This window comes from Centrocercus urophasianus, unplaced genomic scaffold, assembly GCF_019232065.1.
Source record: "Centrocercus urophasianus isolate 14NV4802_14NV808 unplaced genomic scaffold, USGS_Curo_1.0 seq_540, whole genome shotgun sequence".
Lineage (NCBI taxonomy): Eukaryota > Metazoa > Chordata > Aves > Galliformes > Phasianidae > Centrocercus > Centrocercus urophasianus.
In genome coordinates this window covers 1-26638 of record NW_024885134.1, presented here as the reverse complement: position 1 = coordinate 26638, position 26638 = coordinate 1, and the positions used below count along the sequence as shown (strand labels likewise).

Genomic DNA, 26638 nt, shown 5'->3' with positions numbered 1-26638 from the left:
TGACTGCAGATCAAGAGGTCCCTGGTTCAACTCCAGGTGCCCCCTTTTTACCTTCTTTTCCAACCTTTTTTCTTCCCAAGTCCTTCATAGACACGATCCTTATTCTTCAGAGGTCTTCAAGATCACTTGTACCAAACTGCTAACAAAAAAAAGAAAAGCTTTCCAGTTTTCCCGTGGTTCTCCTGAGCAACACGCGTACAGGCAAATAGCACAGTGCAGTAGAGACGATGCAGGTCTCGTTTTTCCTGCCTGAGCAGTTGTTGCTAATTGAAGTAATTTCTAGAAAGCCGCATACTCCATGCATGACAGGTGTCTCTGCCCCCGCGGGGATCGAACCCGGCACCCCAGCAGCCGCAGGCAGCGGCGCTGCCCTTGAGCCACGCCCCCACCGCTGAGCCGCCCCAAAGCCCCGTTTCGCGGGCTCACGTAGCTCAGGGGCAAAGCGCCGGGCTGGGAGCCGAAACGTCCCCGGTTCTAAGCCCGCACCGAACGGCGCGGAACCCCGCTCGCGTCCTCGAGTTTTCGCTCGGCGACGCCGCGGTTCGGTGCGAAGCCCTGGGGAACGGGGTGACAACGGCAAACAGCGGCCTGCAGCTCCGGTTATCGCTACAGCACGCCGTAGCACCAAGCGCCGCCCGCCTCCTCCTATCCCTTCGGTAAGACCGTTAAGCGCCGCGCCGGAAGTGACGTATATCACACGCGACGAGTTGAGAGGAGACGGCGGCGCATGTTGATGACGCACAGCGGGCCCAGTAGCCGAGGAGAAGCCGAGCAGCCATGGGGGGAGGCGACTTGGTGAGATGGGGCCCGGGATGCGGGGGGGGACCGGGAGCTTCCTCCAGGCCGCTGGGATCCCGGTGACGGCTTCGAGGCCGGGGCCGTCCGTTCGAGCTGTTCGCGGCGGGGCCGGGCCTGGCGCTGCGGCCCTGCTCGGTGAGAGAACGCCCGGGGCCTTCGGTAAGAGGCCCTGTGCCGCGTCCCGCGTTCCTTGCAGAACCTGAAGAAGAGCTGGCACCCCCAGACCCTGCGCAATGTGGAGAAAGTGTGGAAGGCCGAGCAGAAATATGAGGCCGAGAGGAAGAAAATCGAGGAGCTGCAGCGGGAGCTGCAGGAGGAAAGGGCCCGAGAGGAGATGCAGCGATATGCTGAGGATATGGGCACTGTCCGGTGAGCAGAGCCAGGGCCTGAGCGTGGGGCTGCCGGTCCGGGCAGGGGGAGGACCAGTGCTTCGTATTGAAGGGGGTCCATGTGCTTCTGGTATCTCTGAGAAACAGAAATTTGTACCCCGAATTTATAATTTCTGATAATTTCACACTAGAAGCTTTCCACTTACTTCATAAGCTTTAAACTGCAGCTTAGCTTTATACCTCTGTGACAGAAAATATGATGACTTGTTTTGCAATAGGAAAAGAGAAGAAAAGTTGGAGTGGATGTACCAGGGTCCTGGGGGCATGGTGAACAGGGAGGAGTATCTCATGGGTCGCCCTGTGGACAAGTACGTCTTTGAGAAGACAGAGGACAAGGATGCTGGCTGCTCCAGTGAGACAGGACTGCTCCCAGGCTCCATTTTTGCCAAGTCAGGTGCCAACTCTGTCCTGGACATGGCAAACAAAATCCGGGAGGATCCACTTTTCATGATCAGGTACTTAACGTGGAGCTGAATGCTGGAATAAATCAGAATAAATCAGGCAATGCAGCAGTGATGGCAGCTTGATGAGAGCTGTTTTAGTTGTGGGAAGTGTGCATGCAAATGCAAAGGTTGTTTTTCTTTGTTTATATATACATATATATAGATATATAGGCTCGTATATACAAACTTAGGTCACCCTTTTGTATGTGTGAGAATGCATCTGGTTGGCAGCATTGGAGCAAAATAGATGTTAACAGAATGAAAATTTGGCTTAACTTCCTCATTGCACTCTTCAGTGGGGGGGAAAAGGACAGAGTTTGCAGGAGTTGGACTAACGTTGCTGAATGAACAAAAGTTGGCTGTTAGAGCTTGTTTTAGTGTTGTATCTTTCATGAAAATGATGTTTAGAGTTGCTTGGGAATACTAATACTCTTCTTCCATCTGCTTTAGAAAGAGAGAGGAGGAGAAGAAGAGAGAGGTTCTGAATAATCCTGTAAAAATGAAGAAGATCAAGGAGTTGGTGGGTGACTCCATCGCGCTCTGTGGGTCTGTGCTGGGCCTTGCTGGGCTTTCTTTTGTCCCAGGAGAACTCCATTGCTTTGCCTTTTGATACTGACTGCCCAAGCGCAGGGACAGTAATTACTGCTAATCAATTGGTGTCTTTCTTTGTAGCTGCAAAACAGTTTGGATAAAAAGGAGAAAAAGAAGAAGAAAGAGAAGAAGAAGAAGCACAAGAAGCACCGGCGTCGCAGCTCCAGCAGTGAAAGTGCCAGCAGTGATGAGGAGCGAAGCAAAGCCAGGTAGGTTTTATTGTCTTTATTGTCTCGTTTGTTTTTCATCTGTTTCTGATCTTCTTTGAATCTCATCTTTCTAATTAATGCTCTTAATTTGCCTAAATATTACTGTATTGGTACTTTTGTTTTTTGCATTGGTGATTGATTTTTGCTGTTTTAGTAAGCAAAGCATAGGATCGCTGAAGTTCATCTGCTTCAAAACTGTTCTCTTTTTTGTTTAGGTCTCAGAAGAAATCTAGCAGCTCCTCCTGGAAACCCATTCCTTCTAAAGTGCCAGGATATGGCTTACAGGTAAGTCTGGCTGTTTTGCATGTCTCTTTCAGTAGCAGACTTGTTGGTTAGGGAACAGCAAAAGATCAGCTTGTTGCAAGAGGCTGCTTCTCCCATTAGAAGAGGGCTGTGAGGGATACATGATTTAACATGATTTAACAATGCTCACATTCACCTTGGTGCCTCTGAGCCCTGACCTGAAACTCTTCAGGTCCTGGTAGGATTTCTGTCCTCTCTGAGTTCAGTTCAGTTTTAATTCCCTTCCCAGAGCCACACACCTGTTTCAGTGTTGCATGTGATTGCCATAGCAGTTGCTTTACTGAGCACCACCAAAATGATCTTTTTAGACAGAGGTGTTCATAGGAACCTGGGAATTGAGACAAGTGAGTGCAGAGCAAAATGTTCACTGCCTGCAGCCCAACCTGAGGCTTCTGCAGCCTCGCTGTGTTGTGATGCTCTCACAGGACGTCTCTCCTGAGGGGCACTTTTGGATTTCAGGTTAGAGACTCTGACAGGAACCACAGATCTCGGAGTTCTCCAGCTGCTGGGCAGGGCAGAGCCTCCCACAGGCACCGCGAGCGCTCCAGGTCCAGGAGCACATCCCACTCCCCACAGAGATGCACGAACAAGAAGAGCTCAGAGCAATCTGGATGCAGGGGGTCGAGATCTCCTTCCAGACACAGTAAACAGTGAGTGTGGCTCAGCTGGGTAATACGAACTGCAAGGTGCAGGGGGGAGGAGATGTTCAGATCAAAATCCCTGCTAAAAAATCCAGGTAAAGCTTAGGGATGTGATAATATGTGTGTATCTCCTAAAAATAAGGGTGGTTCTGGGTTGCAGACATAGCAGTCGAGAGGAGAAAGGGAAAGCTGGAAGTCCTTCCCCCAAAAAGAGCTATCGGCGACAGCACCTTCCAGGTTACACCAGGTGAGCAAAATCTCTGCATGTTTTTGTGAAGCAGCTGCTGTCATCTGTGCACCAAATCTTGCTCTGTTGTCTGGAACTGACTGTCAGGCATCCAGAAGGGCAGTGCACTGTTCTGAAGTGCTTGGTTTGATCCCAGCTCTTGAGCTCAGTTGTCAGCTAACAGCCTCCCAAACCTCGTGGAATGGTTGTGATTCTGTGTGCCTCATGGTGGGGTGAAATCAGGCTTTGTCTCCTGGGTTAATTAAAAGCCTGCTGTTTAACTGCCGGCAGGAAACTTTGGTCTCGACAGTATCATCAATTGAAAAAGAAAAGCTGAAAAGGGGAAACCAAGCTCTTGCTGGAGTTGTTTGGTTGTTTAGACTTGTACTAAAAAACTTTGGGTGCTGAAGGAAAAGCAATTATTAAACAGCCCCAATTTTGGGGATAAATAGTCTTCAGGATTGGAAAGGAGGAGCTGGGTTGGGTGTAGCACGCTGCTGGTTTACAGCAGTGCTGTTTTCTGTACCTACAGAAAGATCTCCCCAGAGGAACTGGAGCGAAAACGGCAGGAAATGATGGAAAACGCCAAGTGGAGGGAAGAGGAGAGGGTGAACAACCTCAAGAAGCACCGAAAGGAGGAGGAACTGGAGAGAGAACTGGAGAAACTCGACTCTGGGGATGGAAAGTTCTTGCAGTGAGTGCCTTGGTGGTGTTCATTTTTTCACTGGTGGGAAGTGCAGGGCGCAGCTTCTCAGGAGTGTGTGATGGCATCGAGGTTTGAGATGAGAATACCGAGCACCCACCTGAAATACAGCATTGGATCTGTTAGAAGCCAAACTAAAGGCTGGTCGGTTCTTTGGGTGCAGGCTTTGATGTGGAATCATTTGCTGCTTTCCAGTTTAGAATCCCGTAGTTAATTGACTCGGGGATAACAAACCCTGCTGGAAACCATGTGATGTTTGGGAAGAGATTGATTTCTTTCCTTTTGTTGTTTTTCCTGCAGTCACTTTAAGCTGGAAAGTGCTTCTACTTCCACTTTAGAAGATCGGGTGAAGCGGAACATCCACTCCCTTCAGAGAACTCCTGCTGCCTTGGAAAAGAACTTTATGCAGAGATGAAGCTTGTTCTTCCTCTGCTTCTGTGCAGGAGTAAATTGGACCCTTGTTCCCCAAGGTGAGAGGCCTCCAGCACACGCTCAGTTCTCTCTCCAGGAACCATCTCCCAAAGAGCTGCTGAATTTCTGTGCTGCAGCCCACAGCGTGGTCTGAACTTCTGGCACTGTCAATGTGTTTGTGATGAGGATGATCCCTCAGGCAGACCTCAGCTGGAGAGCTCGTGAGCCCTTGTATCCTGCAGCACGTTGCCAGATCTCTTCCTGTTCTCCACCCTGATTCGTACCGGTTTTGTATATTGTTGTTATTAGATGATGCTGGGTGATAATTGCTTCCTACACTGGGCAGGTTATCTGCACTCTTTATTTGTAAGAGCAAAAGACCTATTTTTGTTAGTCCTTAAAAATCAGAGCAGGACAAATTCACGTGAGGTGAGTGGATGTGATAAAGCTCTGTGATGGACTGATGCCATTCTGCTTGACTGCCATCGTTCTGCTGTGGGTTTGGAGGGAGAGGTCAGACCAGGCTGTAAAATATCTTCTGTAGCCATTAATTGATTCCACTCACCTATTTCAATGATGTTTGGCCTGAGGGGAGCAGCTTCACAGGGAAAGGAAATGAGCAGAGCAGAACTGATGCAGCAAATATCTCTCTGGGATTTTGTAATGTAAGTAATGTGTATATGTACAGCAGTGAAGATTGTTTTGCTTTTTTTTTTAAAAAAAAAAAAAGGAGAAACTTTACGATTTTCAAATGTTTTTTGGTGGCTTTGTGGGGGCGAAGGTGTCGGATTCGCTGCCACAGCGGCTGGCAGACCGAGGGCTGCGTGCGGCCGCCGGCTCTGTGCGCGGAGCTGCGCGCTGCGGGCCCTTTAAGAGGCGGCAGTGACGTGCTCAGCGGCCCATTCATAATTCCAGGCGCCTCGTCGTTTATTGGCTCGCTCGGAAAGGGGTGTGGCCCGGGTTGCTACGTCACTCGGGGTGGGCGAAACCATCTCCGCACAGAGGGGGAGGGAGGTGCCTTTGTTTCCGCTTTCCCTCCCGTTCCGCCCGCCGCTCCAGCCGGTCCCCCTCGCAGCCTTGGCCGCGTTCCGTTTTTTCCCTCCCCTCCGCGCGCTGTGGCTGAGCGAACCGACGCTCGGCGCCGCGCTGCCCTGCCTGCATCCCCCGGCTCTCCCCCGTGGGGCGCGGCCGTGGTACCTCCCCGTCCCCTCCTCCTCCGCCTTCCGCCATCTTGGCGCCTCCTTAGAGCGGCGCCTGAGCGCTCGGCCGGCGGTGGAGCGAACCACCGCAGGGGCGGGGAAAGGGGGGGGAGGGAGGCGGGGACGGAACAACCGCCGCGGGGAGAGCGAGCTGGGAGCGGAGCGGCCGAGCCGGCCCCAGGGGTGACAGAGGCGGCCGGAACCGCTGAGAGCGGAGGGGCGTGCGCCGGGCCGGGCGGTGCCATGCGGAGGCGCTGGTAGGGGAGCGCCGGGGGAGGGGGGCTTTGCGGGGCCGTTCGGAGGCAGCCATGGCCTCGAATTGCGCGGGGGGATCGGCGGCGGGGAGCGGCGGAGCGGCTCTGGGTTCGGCACTCAGCGCCAGCAAAACCAAGACCAAGAAGAAACACTTCGTGTGCCAGAAGGTGAAGCTGTTCCGGGCTTCGGAGCCGCTGCTCAGCGTCCTCATGTGGGGGGCCAACCATACGGTGAGCAGCGGGCGGAACCCCCACCTCACCCCCCCTTTCTCTCCCGTCGGCGCGGAGCCTTCACCCCAGCGCCCTGCCTGCCGCAGGGGCTCGGAGGTGAATCCTCCTCGGCCCCGCTGCCCCTTTCTACCCCCGTCCCATTGCAGCCTTTCCCCCAAGCGCTGCCCTCCGGCACTCCTCTCCCCCGTTTCCCCGATGCCATTTGGGATGACGGCCCTTCCCGGAGGATGCTGTCTGTGGTCCAGGCGTGCATAGCTGGGAGCAGCCCCCCGGGGCACCCCTTATCACCAATCCCTGGTCTTCAATCCTAGGGCCGGATCTTAGTGAGGGGTCTGGGGGTGGGCCCTGGGGGGGGGCTCCATCCTGTATCATTGGGCCAATTTGCCCGGCCTTGAGTCGCTTTGACTCCCATCTTTCTGCTGGCCGTGCCACATCTGTGTGTTCCTGAGCTGGTCTGTTTCCCCCCAAAGCCCCAGGATGGAGCGAGGAGCTGCTCTGTGGGAACGGCTCAGCACTGCAGCCCACCTCCATTGGAGCTTCCTAAAATCACCCTTCTCTCTTCCTCTGGAAACCTTTCTTTCCTCCATAGCGTAGGCTGGAAGGGCTGCCCTTCCTCTGCGCTCTCTTGGATGTGGGTAATGATGATGTTCAGGTGGTTAAAATTAAGCAACCTCATCCCTTCCTCAATTAACACACCTTCAGGCTCAAAGGCACTCGTTTCTTGGCGGATGTTTCCTGGATCCCTTTCCTTCTCTGGGTTTAGCTTTTGCAGGAATAAACAACGCTTTGGGAAAACTAGGATTGTATTCCTGGCTTTCCTGATGGCGGAGTGAATCTTTCCTGTGTAGTTCAGCACTGTTGTTTCTCTGAGCCAAGGGATTTTCCCAATTCTTGCTGCTCCTCGTCCAAGAAGCCGGGCAATGAGTTGAACCAGGCTCTGATCAGCGATGCCCTTAGGAGCCCTGAAGAAGCAGTGAAGCTGGTAGGGCTTTTCTCTTTCGTTTGTGGCCTCTTAGGGCTGCTGGCTGCCGGCTCGCCCTCTTCTGTGGCTGGTGGGGCAGCCTCAAGTCTTTTTTAGGCTCTGGATCAGGGCCTGCAACTTCAGGACTGTTTGGCTGTGAAATATTTCTGCAAGCTGATAGTTCTCCTTGGTAGCTGTGTCCATGCAGATGGTATCGGGTGCACGTTGTGAAGGAGCTGCTGCCAGAAACGAGGACCGTATCCTGGAGGAGCTGGAAAAGGGTGGAGAACATCTCAGCTGTGACCTCCTCCCCCCCGGTGCAGGCAGCAGGGATTCCCCAGCTCCCATTCCTGCAGCTCGGTTTGCAGTGGTGAGCAGCCGAGGGTTGGAGCAGGGCAGGCTGTGAGCCAAACTATTTGTGTTTGCTCAACACACGAGCAGCTGTTCATCCCGATCTGCTCCCAAGAGATGCTGCTGGTGCCCTGCTCCTATGGAAGGTGGGATTGCTTTTTGTTCTTCAAGCAAACTGCTCCGGGCAGCTGATGGGTGTTTTCAGGAGTGCCTTTGAACCTTGTCAGGAATCCGCTGGGGTTGTTTCACGTTTGGTTTCTGGTGCACAGCCTTCCAAAGAGAAGCAGACGCCGAGGCCATGGGGAGCGCGCTGCTAACAGCACGATTCCATCAGAAATGCTGGTGGCTGAGATGAACTTTTTCGTGGATAAATCAAACAAACAACCATTTTATGCAATCCACCATCTCTGCTGACTGAAGAAATTCCCCCGGGTCCATTAACAGAGTCTGGCAGCAGCACAGCCCTGCCTTGTGTTTAAACAAGCTTGCTAGCAGCTGGTGCGAGTACAGGCAGCGATGTTCTGGAGAGGATCAGAGCAGTGATGTTAGTGCAGAGCACAGGAACTGCTGTTGGAACACCCATTCGGAGCGTTTCTGTGTGAATTGTGAGTTGGCTCTCTGCTGTCCCAGCGCTCCAGAGCCAATGCTTGAGCTCAGAGCATCACAAGGGTGCGGCTACGGCCGCTGAAACGCGGCGGGACGTGGGTGGTATCACAGCCAAACCTGGAGCCGGAAAGCCGTGCTTGGGGGAGAGGAGCTGGGAGAACTCGTGCAGATGGGATGGAGCGGAATCACAAGGGCTCACCTTTGGTTTGCGATGTTTTCTTTGAGCTCCGAGCCCGCGATGTGGAACTGGGCGAGCTGGAGACGGCTCCTGGGGAAGCCTTGCCTTGTCTGCTGTTGTCATGGTGCTGGGAGAGGCGGCGCAGCTCCGCGTGGAGCTCTGGTGGCAGAGGGAAGGTCGGGTGGTGCTGGGAGGGAGCAGCCATCTCGGAAGCGCCGAGATGAAGGCAGCGCTGTTGTGAGATGCTCGGGAAACCATAGAAACGGTTGTAAGGCGCTGGCTGTGCGATGTGCTGGGGTGGAGAGGGCACTGTGCGATGAGCAGGCGGCTGTCTGCGGTGTGACGGTGCTGCTTTGGGGCTGCTGGTCCCGCCGTGCTCTGTGGATGTGCTGGGGATGGCCTTAAAGAAATCCAGTCCTGCTGAGAAGGGCAGATCTCTGCTGGCACTGTGGGTCTGCCCCGGGGGCTCTGGTTGCTGCCGCAGCTCCTGCTGCTCTCCCAGGACCTGCCTGATGCCAGGCAGCACAACGTGAAGCTCGTTAGTATTCAAAGGAAAGAGCAGCATTGGGATTTGCAGCACGCTTCTCCCTTCTCCTCAGCGTTGTTTTTGGTGTTGCCATGTTAACTCTAGCCAGAGCAGCATCTGCCACATATCAAATGCTGAAGTGCTATAAATCAGTGCTGGCGCAGGGGATGCAGTCTGTGTTTGGCCTTTCCTGCACTCGCTGTCTGCCCTGGCTCTAATTGACCTCTGGAGAGCACAGCATATGGCAGTAATGGTGATGAGCACCGGTGCTAACGATGGAGCCTGCTGCCTCTGAGCTTCCACAGCCTGGGACCTTCTGTTAAAGCCCAACTCCAGGCTCCTTGTGGTGATGGGGATGTGCTGTGCCCCCTGTACCCACACTGTGCTGCCCAGCAGGCTCCAACACACTTTGAAGAGGTGTTTGCTCTCAATCGGGGCTGCTTTTTTCCTCTTATTGCATGCTGGTGTTCCTAGAGCACCTAAAGAAGCTGTTGGCTGCAAGATTCACCCATGCCCAGCATTGCACGGAGGTTCTGTTAGCTCCCATACTGATTAATCATGCCCTAGTTCATGGATAATAGTGGCTTTTTTCCCCCCAGCTGTCCTGTGCTGCAAAGCTTTGCTGCAGGTGTGGCTTTGCTCTGTGCTGAAGTGATTTTTTTGCTGTATGTCTGTTACCTGCTGCCCTGGGGCATTGTGAACTTCCACCATTCAGAACGCTCTGAGATGCAGAGCTGGATGGCATCAAGAGGAGCAAAGTAATTTTACTGTAAAGAATCCTGGAGAGCAGATTCTCACGCTCCACCGTTTGGATCTCGTTAGTAAACAAACTGCGTTTTCCCATCAATTTACTGGTGGCAGTTGCTACTTTGAGACTACAGTCAGGTTCTGAAACAAAATCACATTGCAGCAGCATCCCTGAGTGCGTGTGGTATTGAAGAAGGGATTGGCTTTGGTGGCACAGGGGCATCATAGGCAGATCAACCCAGCACTGTGCAGGCCAGAGCTGAGGATGCCCATTGGTTTCTCTGAAATGTGTCGTGGTTTTAAGTCCTCTGAGCTCTGCTGGGAGCCTCTGTGTGTGAGTTGTGTGCGACGTGAGCCTGTCCAGCTTCTGCTTTTGCACTGCCTTGCACAGATGTCCTGTGCGCTGCTGCAGAATGCAGGTGGTGGTGGCACAGTTTGTTCCTTAGCGGTGCTTTCAGCTCAGGGCTGTCTGTGCTGGGGGAACTGAAGGCTCCTGGTGTCTCCAGGCTGCTTTGTAGTTTCTGTGCTCCTCACAGCAGCCTGCAGTGAGTTGATGCTGGTGGGGGTCCGGCTGCTGCTGTCTCTTCCAAGCAAAGAACCAGACCTGAGCTCTCTGCCCATCCTGAGGGCAGCATCAGCTCCAGAGGGGACCTGCACAGCTCCAGGTGTGGGCATTGTGCTCCAGCTGAGCAGCTTCTATGGGACGCAGGCAGTGCTGGGCACCTCTCTGCAGGGCACCTTGCTGCGACCTTGCCTCCTGTAGCATAAATACACACAGACACACTCTGCTATTTATAATCTGCCTCTGCCTGGGGAGAAGGTGAGAGAACCAACATGTGCCCGGCGTTGGTTGCTCTGCTCTCTGCTCAGGCTCCACCAGGAGAGGAACCCTATGGAGCACTGCTGTTCTCTGCTCTCATTTGGGAAAGCAACTCTTTGCATCTGCAGCACCAATCCCTTCCTTCCCCCCATCTCCACCAGCGCAGGAATCCCGAAGCATCCAGAAGGCTCCTCTGTCTGCAGCTGGAAGGGGGAGAGGCTTCTGCAGGGGGGATTTCTTTGGCTGTTGTACGTTGGGAAGCATGAGAGCAAGGAGACGAGGCAGGCTGGTGCTATTTCTGCCTGTCAGGAAGCTTGCAACAGGTACAACATTTGCTTTGAGGTTTCTGCTTTGGCAGAAACGAGGACACGAGGAGACGTCGTGACATCTCACTTTGCTGCCGTCTCCGTCTGAATTTCTGGCAGGGAGGAGAAAAATCTCCAAGCTGCTGTTCCCTCTCTGTCTCAGCACCCTTCCTCCACGCTGGAAGGAGCTGATAACAGCTTGTTTGTGTCTTCCCAGTGCTGAGATGAGGGCTGAGAGCGTGCAGAGCTGTGCTGCCGGGCTTCCCCTGCTGTCTGACAGCAGTAATGGGTGGCTTGGTGCAGAATGAGCTGTGTTCTCTTTCTCCCTTCACCTGGCAGGAGGAGCTCAGTGTGGGGCTGGGGGCTGCCCCCATCACTCCCACTGCAGCTCCATGCAGCACTGAGCCTGTTGCAGAGCCAGATGCCAGCCTTCCTGCTCCACTCTGACTGCAAGCCAGGGGAGGCCTGTGGCATTATGTTTAATTTCTTTGTAATGCCTGTGGCGTTATCCAGTGGTGTGGCATTCTCTGCACCCCAGAGCACTTTGTGGCAGTGCTTAATGCTCCTTGGTGCTGCTGCTGGGCAGGGCTCTGCTCTCAGCAGAACAGGGGCTGCTTTACTTTCCGCTTTATCTGTTGTGTGGGATGGCTGCCTCTGAAAATAGTCATCTTTTCTCTTTGCAGCGTGTGTCTGTGTGTGCCTTTCTGCCCAGTCTGACGTTTGTGAAATCTGCTCTGTTTTCCCATTGGTAACGATGGGGACAGGATGTGAAGAACACCCACCTGTGGAAGGCTCAGCCACGTACCAGACAGCTCACCGTGCATCTGCAGAGCCACGACCTCCCCAGCACCTGCACAGAGCAGTGTGTCACACAGCGTGGTTTCCTCATGCCTTCTTGCACCTCCCTGCTGGAAGTGAGGCAGCACCTTCGAGTGCATAAGCGTGCAAGAGGAGGGGAGGATCCCTGAAACAGAGCCCATTTCCTGGGACTGAGCACTCAGGCCCCATCCCCTGGAGGCAGGAAAATGCCCTGTGCTTCCCAGGTGTGCTGGGAGCGCCCTGAGCTGCCTGGATTTGGGTGCTGGGGCACAATGCAAGCCTTGCTCCTAGCCAAGCCAAGCTGCTGGCGTGGTTGGCTGCATCCCTGCATCCCCAGGCTGGATGTGGCTCTGGGCAGCTCGGTCTGGTGGCTGGTGACCCTGCACATAGCAGGGGGGGTTGAAACTAAATGATGATTGTGGTCCTTTGCAACCCAGGCCATTCTATGAGTCTGTGATCCATCCAGTGTTACCTGCTTGGTGTGAATGTTGTTGTAACAGAATCACTTTGTAAAGGCAGCATGCAGGTCGGGTGGCACTGATCCCTCAGATATCCCTATGAATGAGTGGTGCTGAGGCTGTCCTCAGAAAAGGAATTTCAGACACGTGCTGCCCTGTACCTCCTGGCTGTGCTGTGTGGCCAGGGCAGCCCAGGCACGCGTTCCTCACTGCAGATGCTTCCATTGCTGCAGTGGGAGCTGATCTGTACAGCAGCAGCTGAACCAACATTCGTTCTCCTGTGTTTCTGCAGCCGCCACGCGTGACTGAGGAGCAAAAACAATCTCATGGAGTGACTCATCCCTTTGGGGAAGGTGGGATAAGAGCAGCAGGAGACAGCAAACAGAGGAGCAGTGTCTGCAGGGGAGCCGTGCTGTGCCCCCACGTCTGTGCTGGCTGATGCTGGGCAGCTGAGATGGGCATTGCTGAGAAGTTTGGCTGATGCAGCGTGGGTTTGTTTTAGACAAACCTACAGATGAAGCAATAGCAGCTTTTGTGTCTGTTCTGGGCTGCGTCCTGGGTGATGAGATGGGAGAGCTGGGGGTCCCGCTGTGTGCTGGGCTGAATGAGCTGCTTCTGTGGCTTCAAACCACAGCATTTGCCAGGTTCCTTCACAGTAAGGTGTTCTGAAAGCCTGCTGGGTTGTGTTGCTTCCAGAACAGATTCTGGGGCATTCAGAATCTCTGTAAACTGGTGGTAAATGCAGGGCTGTTTGGCCTTTGTGTCTCAGTTTCCTTTTTCTTGCAGATCAACGAACTCAGCAACGTTCCTGTCCCTGTCATGTTGATGCCTGATGATTTTAAAGCCTACAGTAAGATCAAGGTGGACAATCATCTGTTCAACAAGTAAGTGTGTGCCTCACAGCTTACCTGTAACTGTGCTTCTGTGGGTTGTAGGCACCCAAAGCAGAAGGTGAATTCCTGGAGAGCTGTGCTGGGGGATCCTGCATGGTTAGCAGTGAGGTGTGGGAAGGACTTTGATTTCATCAGCTGATCATTGACAGGAATATTTCTCCTGCTTTGCTTTAGGGAAAACTTGCCCAGTCGCTTTAAATTTAAGGAGTATTGTCCTCTGGTGTTCCGAAACCTCCGGGAAAGGTTTGGGATTGATGACCAGGATTACCAGGTACCTTTTTTTTTTTTCTTTCCTTTCCCTGCTGTCCTGACTCGTTTCTCTGTGATAGAATAACCAACGTGGGGGAGAAACTGCAACACTGGCAGTTTTTGGTGGTTTTTAAGGGCTTATGATCACGGTGTGGATGGGTTTCCCATCGTTGTGAGGGCTCCCAGCAGTGGGATGGATCTCTCTGGGCCAAGCAGTGGGCAATTGCAGGGTGAAAAGGTAAGAGCTCAGTCTGGGCATGGGATAGGAGGCAGCAGACGGCTGCAGGCAGGCAGGAACTGGAGGGTAACGCTGATCTGGTCCTGCATAGCATGAGGAGCAGCCGCGCAGCACCTGCATCCTTTCCTCCACCCCTTCTCCCCAGACCAAGGGGGTGAAGGATTGCTTCTCCCACCTTGAGCAGAGCGGTGTGACTGTTGGAAGTGCCTAGCTAGAGCAGAAAGCAGGAAACATTCAGGTGGGTAAAACGTGACGGCTGGAGCGGGAGCCGAGCCAGGATGCTGAACATAACACCCAGCACTGGAGGAGGTGGGGATGGCAGGAAGGGAATTAAGTAAACCTGTGAGTTTGGTAACGTCCATATGTGGTCGCAATTTCTGCTTCCCATCTCCGCTCCAAGAAATGCTGTGTGGTTTTGAGGTGAGGGGTGATTAAACCGTGCAGCGCAGGCTCGTTTGCAAATGTCAGCGAGCAGAGAGGTTTCTTTTGTTTGCTTTTATTTTCCTGATGGTTTCTAAAGCCGTTGGCAGGAGCAGAGTTGTTCCCTTGCTTCATTAAAGTTTTAGAGGCTTTAAATGCTTCCTTCTGAAAGGAAAGCTCTCTGTTTGCTCGCAGCACTGTGTGGTAAATCTCTCTTTGCAGCAGGCTGTGCTCGCCTGCGTGTGTCTGCAGCAGAGCAGGCTCCCTCTGGTGTCCACTGCTCAGAGAACCCAAGGGTGGGAGGAACAGAGCCACAGCCAGCTATAAAACACACCTCAGGATGCACTGCCCAGCCCTGGCACCCTGAAAAGGGCATCCACCTCGAGCTGAAGGCCGCTGTTAGATGTTGGTGCTGTTGTGTTTCGGAGCTCAGCTCCCCCCGTCTGCTTGCAAGCAGGACGCGGTTAGAGCCTGTACTGATGGGTGACAGAATGGCTTCTGGATGGGTGCAGGTGATGGAGGTGCTGGAGTTGGGAGCTTGGGATTTTGCAGTGGTGCTGTGGTTGGGATGAGAAGCTGCAGTGTTTTGTTGCTAAGGGTGGAGATGGGGATATAAAGGCGGTTGCTGCCGAGCAGTTCGTGGTCACTTCTCATCTGATTGGGCTGAGGGTGGCTTTTGTTTTTGGGATGTCCTGTAAAGAATTCCTAAACACAGGAAGTGTTGCCAGTTTACGTGCATGACTGTTTTCACTCATTTTGTTCTGGTTTTATTTAACCCTTGGTCTTTGGGCTCTTGTGACAGAGCCGGGCTGTGGAGGTGCTCCTGAGCACCCACCTGCTTTCTGACACCGCTCTGCTTCCTTCTCAGTGAGCTGGCAGCTCCTGCCTCTCCTCCCCACGATTTCATTCTGTTTCCCTCAGAATTCAGTGACACGAAGTGCCCCAGTGAACAGCGACAGCCAGGGCCGATGTGGGGCCCGGTTCCTCACCACCTACGACAGGAGGTTTGTCATTAAGGCCGTGTCGAGTGAGGATGTGGCAGAGATGCACAACATCTTAAAGAAGTACCACCAGGTACGGTGAGTCTGCAGCCCTGCAGGGAGCTTTGGAGCACCCTGTGATGTGCTGGGGAGCTGTGGCAGAGCTTGCAGATAGAAAGCAGTGTTCTGTAGCACCTGAGAGCCTATGAGGGCTCCTTCACAGTGCTGAGTCCTTCACTGCTCACCCTTACAGCAATGAATTATGGATTGCTGTTATCTGAGACCTGTGAACGCGATGCTAATTCAGTGCTTTGGATTAGACTTTGTGAAGGGACCAGGGGAAGGACAGAGCTGCTTGCAGCAAGGAAGAGGAGGCAGGTGACACAGCTGCAAGTGTTCTGCTGTTGTCTGTGGTATCTTCCAGTCCATCTGCACTTTACTTCCATGTAACCAGAGAGGGGATGTTAGATGCTGCCAGCAGCAGGCTCAGGCTTCTGTGACCAGGTGGTGGGAGGGCACGCTTGGCCTATCACAGCAGGCTGGGCCTGCACACATCGAGATGCTCTCTCTCAGCTGAGGGCTGTAAACATCTTACAGTGCCCCAGCTTGCTGTTCTGCAGCTGCAGAGAGCCATTTGCAAGCCTCCTTTCCTTTCTCATCAGTGTCAGATGGCTGGAACTGGAAGCTTCCCTATCAGCTTCTTGCTGAGCTTGTGTTCCACCAGCGGTGGGTGTTGTGTGACAGTGCTGTCTTTCTCTGCCCTTCCCTTCCTGCTTCCCTGCAGTTCATAGTGGAGTGCCATGGGAACACCCTTCTGCCCCAGTTCCTTGGCATGTACCGGCTCACCGTGGATGGAGTGGAAACCTACATGGTGGTTACCAGAAATGTGTTCAGCCACAGGCTGACAGTGCACCGAAAATACGACCTGAAGGTGAGGCTGGGAGCAGAGTGCCCTGCAGGGTGAGGGCTGGTCTCTGTAACCCCTGTGTGAGAGGGTCCTGGGCTTTGCTCCTTTGTTCAGGGAGTCGGGTTTTGGGGGCTTTGTGTGGGACTTAAGGTTCAAATGTCATTCTGTTCCTCTATCCCAAGTGGTCTGCACTGCACCAGGGAGGTCTGTGACTGTCTGAGGCATGAATTACATGGTTTCCATCAGTTCCTTGGGAATGCAGCAATGTTCTCTTCCTTCTTTTTGCTAGGGCTCAACAGTGTCCAGGGAAGCAAGCGATAAGGAGAAGGTACGGACCACCCCTTCCTCCTGCCTTTGGGGAGCAGATGGGATCCAGCTGACCTCCCTCTTCAGAGGGGTTCAGAGCAGGGGAAACAAAGCAGGCCCTGCATGGTACACTGCTCCTATCCCACCCTCCAGGCTGCTCCCAGTAATGTACAGGAAGAGGTGATGCTCTGAGACATTGACACTGCCAGGAGAGGGGGGGGAAACCTCTTGGGACACAAATCCACACGTAGCAAAGCCCACATTTGTGCAATGCTCCCCCAGCGTGTCAAACTGAGTCAGGTCAGCAGTTTGCTTTTGCAACAGCTGCTTCTATAAACCAGACCAACTCCTCTCGGATTCTTGGCACGTCTCAGCATGTTTGTCAATTTGGGTTCTGTTGCCACGAGGGGAGCTTAAAACTGGGAGTTCTGCCCCTGCAAAACCTCAGCTCTGACGTTGTCGTGAAAAGTCCTGTTGATTTTGCACCTTTTTGCACGTGAGCTTTGCAGGTTTGAGGCTACAGAGTGAAGTTCCACAGCAGCTCACCCTGAAATTAATCCCTGGCACGAGCAAAGGAAGTTCCGTTTGCACCAAAAGCTCTGGCATTGAGGCACAGCTTCGTGGTGCCCAAACGTCCCTGGCTCGCTGCCTGTTTAGTCTCCAGCTTTTTCTGTGTATGCAGTTTGTCCCAGGCCATTCATATTAGATCTATATAAAGCCACCACGCTCATATATCATCCTAAGAGCAAAATAATTGAACTCCCAGTTGCACTGAAGGGTTGTGCATTCTCCCATATCCCTCAGGGGTCCACTGCAGACAAATTCCTTCAAACAGCAGTTTTTGGGGTTTGGGTTTTTTTTTTTTCCTCGAGTCTTTTGGGAAAGAAGAGTTTTGTTTTCAATTCTCCCGACCCCAGGCAGAAACCACCAGGATGCATTTCTATTCTGGGAGCTGGTTGGGCTGGAGCCCAGCTGCCAAGCATTCAGCCTGCAGCACTTTTTCCCAGCAGTCCTTAAAGTTGAGCTGTTCTCAGGGTATGAAGGGAAGCACAGAGGTACACAGAGTCATTGACAAACGTTGTGCTTTGCCTGCTGCCATTTCCTGATTAGTGGATGGGATGAGGCCTTATGAACAGGCAGGGGATTCCGGTGCTGCCCCACGCTGAGCAATGGGTGCATTGCTGAAGGACCAGCGTGCAGCCTGGCCTCGAGGGGTCCAGGTTTGGGAATCTGACAGAGGATTTTTTGTTCCAGGCCAAGGATTTGCCGACGTTCAAGGACAACGACTTCTTGAATGAGGGACAGAAGCTGCATGTTGGGGAAGAGAGCAAAAAGAACTTCCTCGAGAAGCTGAAGCGGGACGTGGAGGTAGAGAACCCTGGGGGGTGGCTTTTATTCTATCTGTGCCTTATACCTGAGTGCTCCCTGTGCACAGAGGTCAGCAGTGGCCAGAAGGCACACAGATGTGGTCAGGATTTTACCCTTGGCTGAGGGCACAGCTCCCACATAGGTTCTGTGGGGACTAATATGGGTTTAAATGCCGTGTTCCCTTAGGGGGATACCAGGAGAGCCGGGCAGGATTTGTGATCTCGCACGGCTTCCATGACTCCCATTCATCTCTTCCTCCCAGTTCTTAGCTCAGCTGAAGATCATGGACTACAGCCTGCTGGTTGGGATCCACGATGTTGACCGAGCAGAGCAGGAAGAGATGGAAGTGGAGGATCGGGCAGAGGATGAGGAGTGTGAGAATGATGGCCTCGGAGGGAACCCCATCTCCTCGTATGGAACCCCCCCAGACAGCCCTGGCAATCTCCTCAATTACCCTCGCTTCTTTGGGCCTGGAGAGTTTGATCCCTCTGTTGATGTCTACGCCATGAAAAGCCACGACAGTGAGTATTGTGGGATGCTGCCTTGAAGGTGTGGGGGGCAGAGGAGGCATCTTGTGGGCTGTGTGAGCTAAAGGGAGCGGAGGACTGTCCATAGAGAGAAAGAAACTCGCCCAAGTGTCTCTCCTGTGCTGTCCCTGTCTGCAGGTGGTGTGAGTTTGAATGTTGGAAGTGATGTTTTAGGAGCAGCACAGCGTTCAGAGTGCGTGTGTGGATCTCTGGTGTGCAGTTTATTCCTCTCTGCCCTTCCAGAGCTCCCCCTGCCTTGCTTTCTCTGCTGTTTGCGTTAAAGCAGATCTGCTGTTTCTCAAGGAAGGGATGTAACTGGGCTTTGCTGACAGCTCAGGGTGTGCTAGCAACTCTCTTGCCTTGCTAGGTGCCCCCAAGAAGGAAGTGTACTTCATGGCCATTATAGACATCCTTACACCATATGATGCAAAGAAGAAAGCTGCACACGCTGCCAAAACAGTGAAACATGGGGTAAGCAGCCTGATTCCTGCAGGGAGGATGGACTTTGGGGCTTCTGCTTTGCCTGCATGCCTGTCTGTGTGCGTTTTGTGCCAGTCTGGACATTGTCCAGTGATCCCACATCAAGAGCAGCCCTTCCCTCACTGACCCGAGTTCCCTGCGTGGCAGCAGCAGCCTGGTGGGGCAGGAATGCTCGGGGTGCAGGCAGGCGTGATGCCTTCCTCCTGCCAGACCTGTTCCCAAACTTCTCTGAACTTCCCAAAAGAGCTCCAAAAAAATCCCAATTCAATGGGACGTGGAGTTTCTGCTCTCTTTCCACATCTCTGACCCGTAAGAGAGCAGCTCCAAAGCTCTGACTCAGTAGCCTGCAGGAGAATGCAGCTGCAGCTAAAACCATTTTCCTCGGGGATCTTTCCAGCCCTCTGCAGCTGTTGGCTTTTCCTAGAACTTGCAGGTTCTGTTGTGGGTCTCTCCCAGCAGAGCCAGCGGTGCTCCCTGCTGTCCTCCCTCCTCCTCCTGCTGTGCACGGCTGTGAGCTCTGCATGCAGGGAGGCTGTTGCAATTCATCTCTTGTCTCTGTGCCTTGCAGGCTGGGGCAGAGATCTCCACCGTGAACCCGGAGCAATACTCCAAACGCTTCAATGAGTTCATGTCCAATATCCTGACATAGTCATCTTCAGCCTTCAGAGGAACGCGAGGAGGAGAAGAGGGGCTACTTCCCAGAGGAGAACGCAGCCTGTGACACTAAAACAGACTCTGTAGCAGCATGTGGGGTGTGTGAGTGAGTGAGTGAGTGAGTGAGTGAGTGGCACTGCGTGACTTCAGAGACAACGTATTTTCAGTGCACCCCTCCGACAGCCCACATCGGCCAGGTGGGGGGGGGGTGTGGGAGCCGGGGGGGGGGCTGGGCGCTTTGTTACAGAAGTGCCCAGACATCAATTCGAGGGCTTTTTAAAACAAGAAAAGTGCATTTGTTGCCAGCACTGCTCTTCCTGACGGTGTTTCCTCCTCTCTGACCAAGGGACTCCCAGGGATGTGACATGAGGCGCTGCGCCTGGGGGTCACTCGAGCTCAGCTTTACTTTGGAGTAAAGCAGTGCCTGATGCCACAAACTCCTTTTTTTAATTAATTAATTACCATCGAATTGTCTTTGCAAGAATGACCTCCAAGCCCTTTTACTTCCCTCGCTCTAAGAATTGGAAGGAAAATCGCTCGCCGTCTCGAGGATGGAAAATATGACACTGATAAGGAGGAGTCGCTGAACTTTAGGTGAATTCAGACTGGGACACTTTATATCTTTTGGTTAATTTAAGTAACAAAAATATGTTGGTGGTTGTTTTTTTGTTTTTTTTTTTTCTTTTGTATCTGCACTCGATTTACAAGAAAGATGAGGGAGATGAACATCTACCAAAGATGATCACTAAGAGAGGGCTTTGCTCCCGGAGCCTAAAAAAGCAATGTGAGAAGCACTAAGAGACGCTGAACGACATCGGATGGTGATGTGCTCAGACCCAGAGTGCTGCACCATCGGCCAGCTGTGAAGATGATGTGAAAGGACAAAAAAGCAAAGCTGTGTCCCTGTAGGTGTGGGACAACACCTGACTGCCTGGAACCTTTCCCCACGCACCGCAGTTGGGAGTTGCTGTGTCTCTTTGGTTCGTAGCTTCGTGTCTGCAGTTCAGTGTTAATCCAGCTAACGTTGTGTCTTCCTCATTCGCTCGGCCTGCAGCAGGCATGCTTGGATTTGCTTCCTGATGGAGGGTTGTGGGTTTGTTTTTTGCCATGGTGATGTGATTGTGCCCGGAGCTGTGGCTGTGTGCTCCTCTCTGAGCAGTATGGAAGGATGGGAATACATCCCCCACTCCCCCCCCGGTGCCCCCCGGAAGGGCGGGCCGGCGTTGAGGGTTGTTGTGGGCTCCATTCTCAGCACTGCACGACGCTGATGGACCTTTGGGTTCCTTCCTTGAACAAAACTCGCCGTCGCGACGCGTTGCTTATCTGCCTTGAACTGTTTTCACAAATGCCTTTGTTTTGGGATGAAGCTCTTTGGGCTGCCTGCCCCGTGCTGTAACGCCCTGCAGGGCTCACTCCTTTTGGGGGATCTCTGGTGCTCATTGCATCCCAGCTGTGTCCCCGTGGGCTCCTGGCTCTGCTGTGGGATGTGGGATCCGGGCAGTTCTTGTGATGCAGTCTGAGTGCCACCACTCTCAGCTTGGAAGGGGACACAAGGGCCTCGAGCTTCAGCCCATAGAGGCACGCTGTAAACAGGGCACTCACAGAGTCAGAAATGACCATCGGGGGTCACAGAGGGACGCAGACCTTTGTGGCCATTTGTGGGTCGTTCCCTACGAGGTGGGGCAGCCTCAGAACGAGTGCAGCTGAGAGAACGCTTTCAAAAGGGAGGATGGGGGGCACGGCCGTGCTGTGGGCGTTCCGTTGGTTGCTGTGCTCTTTGCAAGCAAGAAAATAAGCACTTAACGTTTACTATCCCTTAAGAATTTGACACCCATTGCTTTTTATTCTGGACGGTTTGAAGAATCTTGCATTGGAGCTGCAGCTTTGGCCCAGGGAGCTCTGCTGGGCCGCGAGCCGCCTCCTTTTCAACCGATCATCTTTAAATCGCTTATTTATAAAATAATAATAATAATAATAATAATATAAAAGGAGAGGAGAGGGTTGGGGGGGTGGGGAGGAAGAGGGAGGGGGGGGTCTGTGAGCTGCGGGCGCTGAGCTGTGCTGCTCCTCTCCAGCAAAACTCGTGCTGGGACTGAACTGGAGGGCTGTGGCTCAGCCCGCTTCCCCAGCTCTGCCCCTTGTCGAGTTGCCATGCTGTGTGTCCTGCAGTAAGGAAATGCCATTTTCTCCCTTAATGCTGTGTTACCCAGGTGTGTAACTTCGTTTAACGTGAGCGTTTTGTACATTGTTTACATTGGGGGAGGTAGCGTTGTGTTCAAGATGCTAATTTTCGTTTCCAGACAGTATTTTTCTTACCAGAACAAGAAGGTGAAGCTGCAAATATTTTGTTTTTAAAAGGGACTTTGGGTTTTTGTTTGTTCTTTTTGGTTTTTAAATCTTATTTTAGGTCACTGTTATTATTACTACTTTATTTTTTTTTTTTAACTCAAGTATTTAAGAAAGCCTAGCCCGTTCCATTCTGGTTTTACAGCTACTCGTGCTCGTTTGTTGTCTGTTGCTGGTGTGTTTAGTTGTAGTGTGCTGGATGTAGGTAGCTGTGTCTGTAGATGTGCCCCACAGAGTGCAGGGGGGGCTGGGGGTGGTCCTGCAGGGTGGGCTCTCAGAGCGTGGCTCTGATGATGTTGAAATGTGAGCACTGAAATCTGCTTTGGGTTGCCTGAAAGAGAGGCCCTGGGGCAAAAGGGAGAGGGAAGGCAGAGTGCAGCAGCAGGGCATGGCTGAGTGCTGTGCTGCCCGGTTGGTGCAATAGAAAATGCTCAAGAATAGGATGGGTCACCCAAAAGTGGGGGCTGGGAAGGGGGGGGGGGAAGCAGGGAGCACCCACCTGTGGGTCTGCCCCAGGGATCAGCCTGCTGCTGGCATTGCAGGAGCCGTCGGTGGGAGCTCAGTTCTTGCTGCAGGGAGCAGAATGCTCCTCCCTTCTGTCTCAGAGGACCCAGCGTTCCTTACAAAGGCCACGATTGTGAAGTTCCTCACGTGGAACTCGGCGTGGTTCTTCGCTTCTGCTTCCCTGCATTCCTGTGCTCCCCCTACGCTGGAGGATCCTGGCTTCCAGCTGCTGTGCCATGAGCAGCAGGAGCACTGAAGCACTCGAGTTGTACTTTGTGAGCTGGGAGAAGAGCCTGCATCCCCAGCTGTGAGCTCTGACGGTGGTTTAGTGGCTGCAGGCTGCGTTCAATAGGGATTGTCTTCATCTCAGAGCAGCTGCCTCTGTCCCGTGACTGCCATGCAGTCTTTAGAGGCCTCCCTTCGAGCTGCAGAGCTCCCACCCCGAGGTGGCACAAACCCTTCAGCAGTGTGCAAAGCCTCGGTTTGTGACACCGCGCAACCGATCTGAGATGGATCGCTGCTACAGCAGCATCTCCTCCCCAGCACCGTTTCAGGTTCGCTGTCACCTTGCCCTACTCCTGCAGAGCTGCTCTCCACATCACTGCTGATTCTCCTTGCTCTTTTCCTGCGGGACAGCAATGGCAAAGCACAGGGAACCAACTTCTGCTCGTCGTTGCTGAGGGCGGTTTTGGTTTTCAATGCTCGCACCCTGCGCTGCTCCTCGCTCAGCTGCACGAAGCAAAGGGCAGCAGATCGAGTTGTGGCAAGGGGGTGTGAAACACAGGTCTGAGAGGGGGGGAGCAGGGCGAATCAGTGCAACCGAAATCAAATGTGAATAAATTAAGTTTGAGACTCAACAAAACAAACAAAAAATAATAATAAGGCGTTCTAGGGTTTTTTTTTTTCCACTGCTGTTTTTTAAATAGGAATTTGAAGTCCTCTGTGCTTGTCTGTTTGCTAGGAGCAGTTTGAGACACTGTTACTGTTTTGAAATGCATGCATGTTACGAGATGAGTCTCCAAGCAGAGAAAAATAAAATCAAAACTTTGTGTACGTGTTGTTCTTCCTTGCTGGCCTCTTCAGCACGTTCTGCTGCCCAGCTGGTGTTGCAGGGGATGTTTGGTCATCTTCAGTGCTGGATTAACCACAGCTGGAGCAGAGCTCTGTGCTCCCAAGGCCTGGTTCTGCCATGTGCTGCACGTGAGAACCATTCAGAGCTGGCAGGAGGAGATGCTGCTGATGCTCACATACAGGTGGACCGAGGAAGATGAGCAGAGGTGGCTTAAAGATAAGCTCTGCTGGTGTGTGAAACCCGAGCTCCTTCTGCTAGCTTTACAGAGAAGAACTGAATCCCGCTGTTAGGGCTCAAGCAAAGGAAAGTTCACTACAATGGAGAGCTTTATTTTAAAAAATTTGCACATAATCTGAGCTGAGAGACACAGGAACAGCTGTGCTGGGTTAGTCCATGCGTGCCTTCAGAGTCCGGGTGGTGATCTTGTCTTTTTCACTAAAGAGGGAGACAGAGAAAACTATTAGCAAATCAGTGTTAAACACTGATGATCATTTTCCTCACAAGGTGCACTGTGCAATGCAGAATCATGAAAGGTGGCTGTCAGAGCTCAGCAACCCCCCTCCTCCTGCCGCTGTGTCCCAGGGGAGCTGAGCAGGCTCAGTCAGCAGCAATGCTTGGGAACAGTGCTGGGCAGCAGCAGCACGAGCAAAATAAGCTGCACCTGATGAGAGTCTGACTGCAGTCAGAAAGCTAACCCTGCATCCTGCTGTGGCAAAGAGCGTTCTCTTGCTCAGTGCTGCTTCCACTGAAGGGATCATGCTGCCAAACACTGATGGGAATGCTGTGAGAGAATCCACACACAGTGAGAGTTGAACTCTAGAGTTAACTGCTGCAGTTGTAGCAACAGCAAGCATACATGGGAAATAACTACTTAGTAATGCTTTCTGCTCTAAGAGTAGAAAGGGAACAAGACTGGAGACAGCTGGGAAGCCAATCCATCAACTGATTTTAGCCCCCCAGGCTGGGAAACTCTACCTGTGTTCAGAAGGGAAAGAAAGCAGCACTCACATTATGTGCACTACTACCCCCATGCCAGACAGGGCATCTCTGTCCACTGCATTCAACATGGCCTGCGAGATGGTTTCAAAGAGGTGATCGGGTTCCTGAAGAAGAGAAGCTGTTTTAGTTGGTCTAAGAACTGGACGTCGAGTCACCAGATTTTATCAACACCCCCAAAACACCATCGAGATGCCACAAGCATTTTCCTACAGGCTGCTGTGAGCCTTTATTCTCCCGACTCATCCAAGGACAGAGCTGCTCAGCCAACCTTCTCCCTGCTTCCCCAGCTAACAGCAGGAGGCAGAACCCCAGGATCCAGGCAGAACCTGCTTGCCTCACTCACCATATCGGGCTCCCAGAGGGACTCACACATGCCATACATCTGCTCTGAGCAGGTGCCGCTGACCACAAAGTCCTCAGTTATCATGGGGCAGCCAATCAGGTCCAGGGAGCAGATGAAAGGTTCGTGTGTTATGGGGTCCAGGCCAGCGATGACCGGTTCTGTGTAATAAGGTCCAAACCTGGGGAGAAAAACAGAGTTCAAAACAGTCTGACCATTCCCAGTCACATGTGAATGTCCGTACAAGGAAAATATCCCACAGGCACTCCTGGTGGTGGACCTTTCAGACTGATCTAGAAGCATCCCCCAGCTGTTTTAACGTGGCAAAGTGAATAAAATTTTACTGCTAAGTGGAGTATTTTAACCAAATTCATTATTATCTGGCAAGGAATCTGAAGATAACATTGTCAATAAATGAATGTTTCCTTTTCCCACGTCAAAACAAGCCTTTATAAGGAGGCTTCCCCAGCCTCCCAGCTCTCTAGAATCAGACAAGCTCCATCAGCTGCACCCTTTGCCAACACACAAACAGCACTCAGTAGTTTGAGTTACCGTCTCTCGTAGAGCAGATTGGAAACCATGCTCATAAAAGTCTGCGGTTTGATCTGCCTCCCTTCCTTCAGCTCATAGAGGTTCAGCCTGAACTTCAGCCTCTGGGCTCTGCAAGAAGAGAGGACCATCAGCATTAAGGCCCAAGCAGGTTCCTTTTGCTTTCATCTTCACCAGGCCTGAGCTGCTCACAGAGATACCAGCTGCTCCCAATGCGTGCCTGAGGCAGGCAGGAACACCAGGTGCAATTCCCTTTTATACTTGAAGTTATTCATCCCTAGCAGCAACGAGGTCTTAAATCGCACGCTGTTTTACTTTTAAGATAAAGAATCCACTCCTGTATGGCAAACATAAGCAGGAGTTTTATAAACACAAGTAATCAAAAATCAGGGAAACATTCCAGCACATACATGTGAGGTCAGAAGCGAGCACAGCGTGAACCAAACTCGACTCTTTCAATTTGTCTCAGAACAACCCAAAAAAACCCTGTGAAGGGAGACCAGAGGGGTGCTGGTACCACTTGTTATGCTCCTCAATTTATGCACGTGGCACAGGCTGCCATTGGTGTCCATGCAAATAAACCTCTCCCAGGCTCAGCCTGGGGACACGCAGCTGGGACAGCACCACTTACACCGTCTGCACGTCTGTGGCCAGACCTGCCAGCCCAATGTACAGCCTTTCTCCCATAGGGAAAATCTTCTGGAAGTCCGTGGTGACCATCTGTGCCTGGATCCCAAAGCGACGGTCGGCAGCGATGGCCACGCAGTTCTTCCCCCTCATGGCCATCACGGCCCCACCGTTATATGACATAATCGACTGCAAGAGAAGGCAGCAGGTACAGCAGGGGGGCACAGCCCCACACATCCCATCTCCCAGCCTCACAGGGACTTCTCAATTCCCCTCCCAGCCTCCCCCAACCTTTCCCCCCTTCCCTCCCCCTCCCCAGTCCCACAGGAACCATTCAACCCTGCCTCCCTCCCTCTCCCACCCTCTCCTCCCCCCATCTCCCAGTCCCACAGGGAACCCCCCGACCCCTTCCCCCCCAACCCCTTTCCCCCCTTCTTCTCCCTCCCCCCCCCCATCTCCCAGCCCCCTAGGGATCACCCAGCCCTGCCCCGCACCCCGGTTCTGGCTTAGAAGCCGCTGCGTAGTCCCCGTCCCCCCCCCCAGCTCACACCGGCTGGTTTCTCGCTTAGCCGTGGCTCCGCAGGCCCCGGTCCCAGCCCCGATGTGTCCCGGCCCAGCACTCACCATGATGCCGGCTGTACAGACAAATCCTGCGCCGCTGCTCCGCTTTCGGCCTCGGCCTCAACCCCGCCGCTCCGCTGTCCCGCCCCTCTCCTCCTCCCATTGGCCACCGCCGCGCTCTTCCGGTCAATCCGTCGCTCGCTATTGGTGGACTGTCCCGTTGGGAGGCAGAGCCTGACTGGCTGCTACCATAGAGGAGGAGGAAGGGAGGAAAATGAAGAGTCATAGCGAGCGGGGCATGCCGGGACGGCGGCGGACCGCGGGGCGGATGCTCTGCTGGGTGTGCATGCAGGGCTTGCACGGCTTGGGCATTGCACAGATAGATGGACGTGTATGCAGGCCATTGCACAGCTGGGTGTGTATACCGGGCATTGCACAGATAAATGGAC

At 53.1% G+C, this 26638-nt stretch overlaps 3 protein-coding genes across 5 annotated transcripts; 2 read left to right on the top strand and 1 right to left on the bottom strand.

Annotated features, from left to right (window-relative positions):
- Positions 1-564: 564 nt before the first annotated feature.
- Positions 565-5433, top strand: CWC25 (CWC25 spliceosome associated protein homolog). Its single transcript, XM_042835749.1, has 10 exons — positions 565-795; positions 995-1167; positions 1406-1642; positions 2081-2150; positions 2303-2430; positions 2646-2715; positions 3193-3383; positions 3535-3621; positions 4133-4294; positions 4604-5433. Exons 1-10 carry the CDS (start codon positions 778-780, stop codon positions 4716-4718), a joined length of 1251 nt encoding a protein of 416 aa, XP_042691683.1. The 5' UTR covers positions 565-777; the 3' UTR covers positions 4719-5433.
- Positions 5434-6221: 788 nt separating this feature from the next.
- On the top strand, positions 6222-19387 carry PIP4K2B (phosphatidylinositol-5-phosphate 4-kinase type 2 beta). 3 transcript variants are annotated; one of them, XM_042835753.1, is made up of 10 exons: positions 6222-6398; positions 12956-13053; positions 13237-13333; positions 14891-15043; positions 15734-15880; positions 16146-16184; positions 17417-17530; positions 17793-18051; positions 18425-18528; positions 19106-19387. In XM_042835753.1, exons 1-10 carry the CDS (start codon positions 6222-6224, stop codon positions 19184-19186), a joined length of 1269 nt encoding a protein of 422 aa, XP_042691687.1. In that variant the 3' UTR covers positions 19187-19387. The 3 variants fall into 3 exon arrangements, with proteins under 3 accessions (XP_042691687.1, XP_042691688.1, XP_042691689.1); XM_042835754.1 differs by having other exon boundaries at positions 6314-6398; positions 11576-13053; XM_042835755.1 differs by lacking the exon at positions 6222-6398 and adding an exon at positions 6498-12522.
- Positions 19388-23421: 4034 nt separating this feature from the next.
- PSMB3 (proteasome 20S subunit beta 3) lies at positions 23422-26358 on the bottom strand. The gene is made up of 6 exons (XM_042835757.1): positions 26253-26358; positions 25633-25817; positions 25005-25112; positions 24456-24633; positions 24122-24216; positions 23422-23548 (listed from the first exon to the last, which is right to left on the bottom strand). Exons 1-6 carry the CDS (start codon positions 26253-26255, stop codon positions 23500-23502), a joined length of 618 nt encoding a protein of 205 aa, XP_042691691.1. The 5' UTR covers positions 26256-26358; the 3' UTR covers positions 23422-23499.
- Positions 26359-26638: the final 280 nt, after the last annotated feature.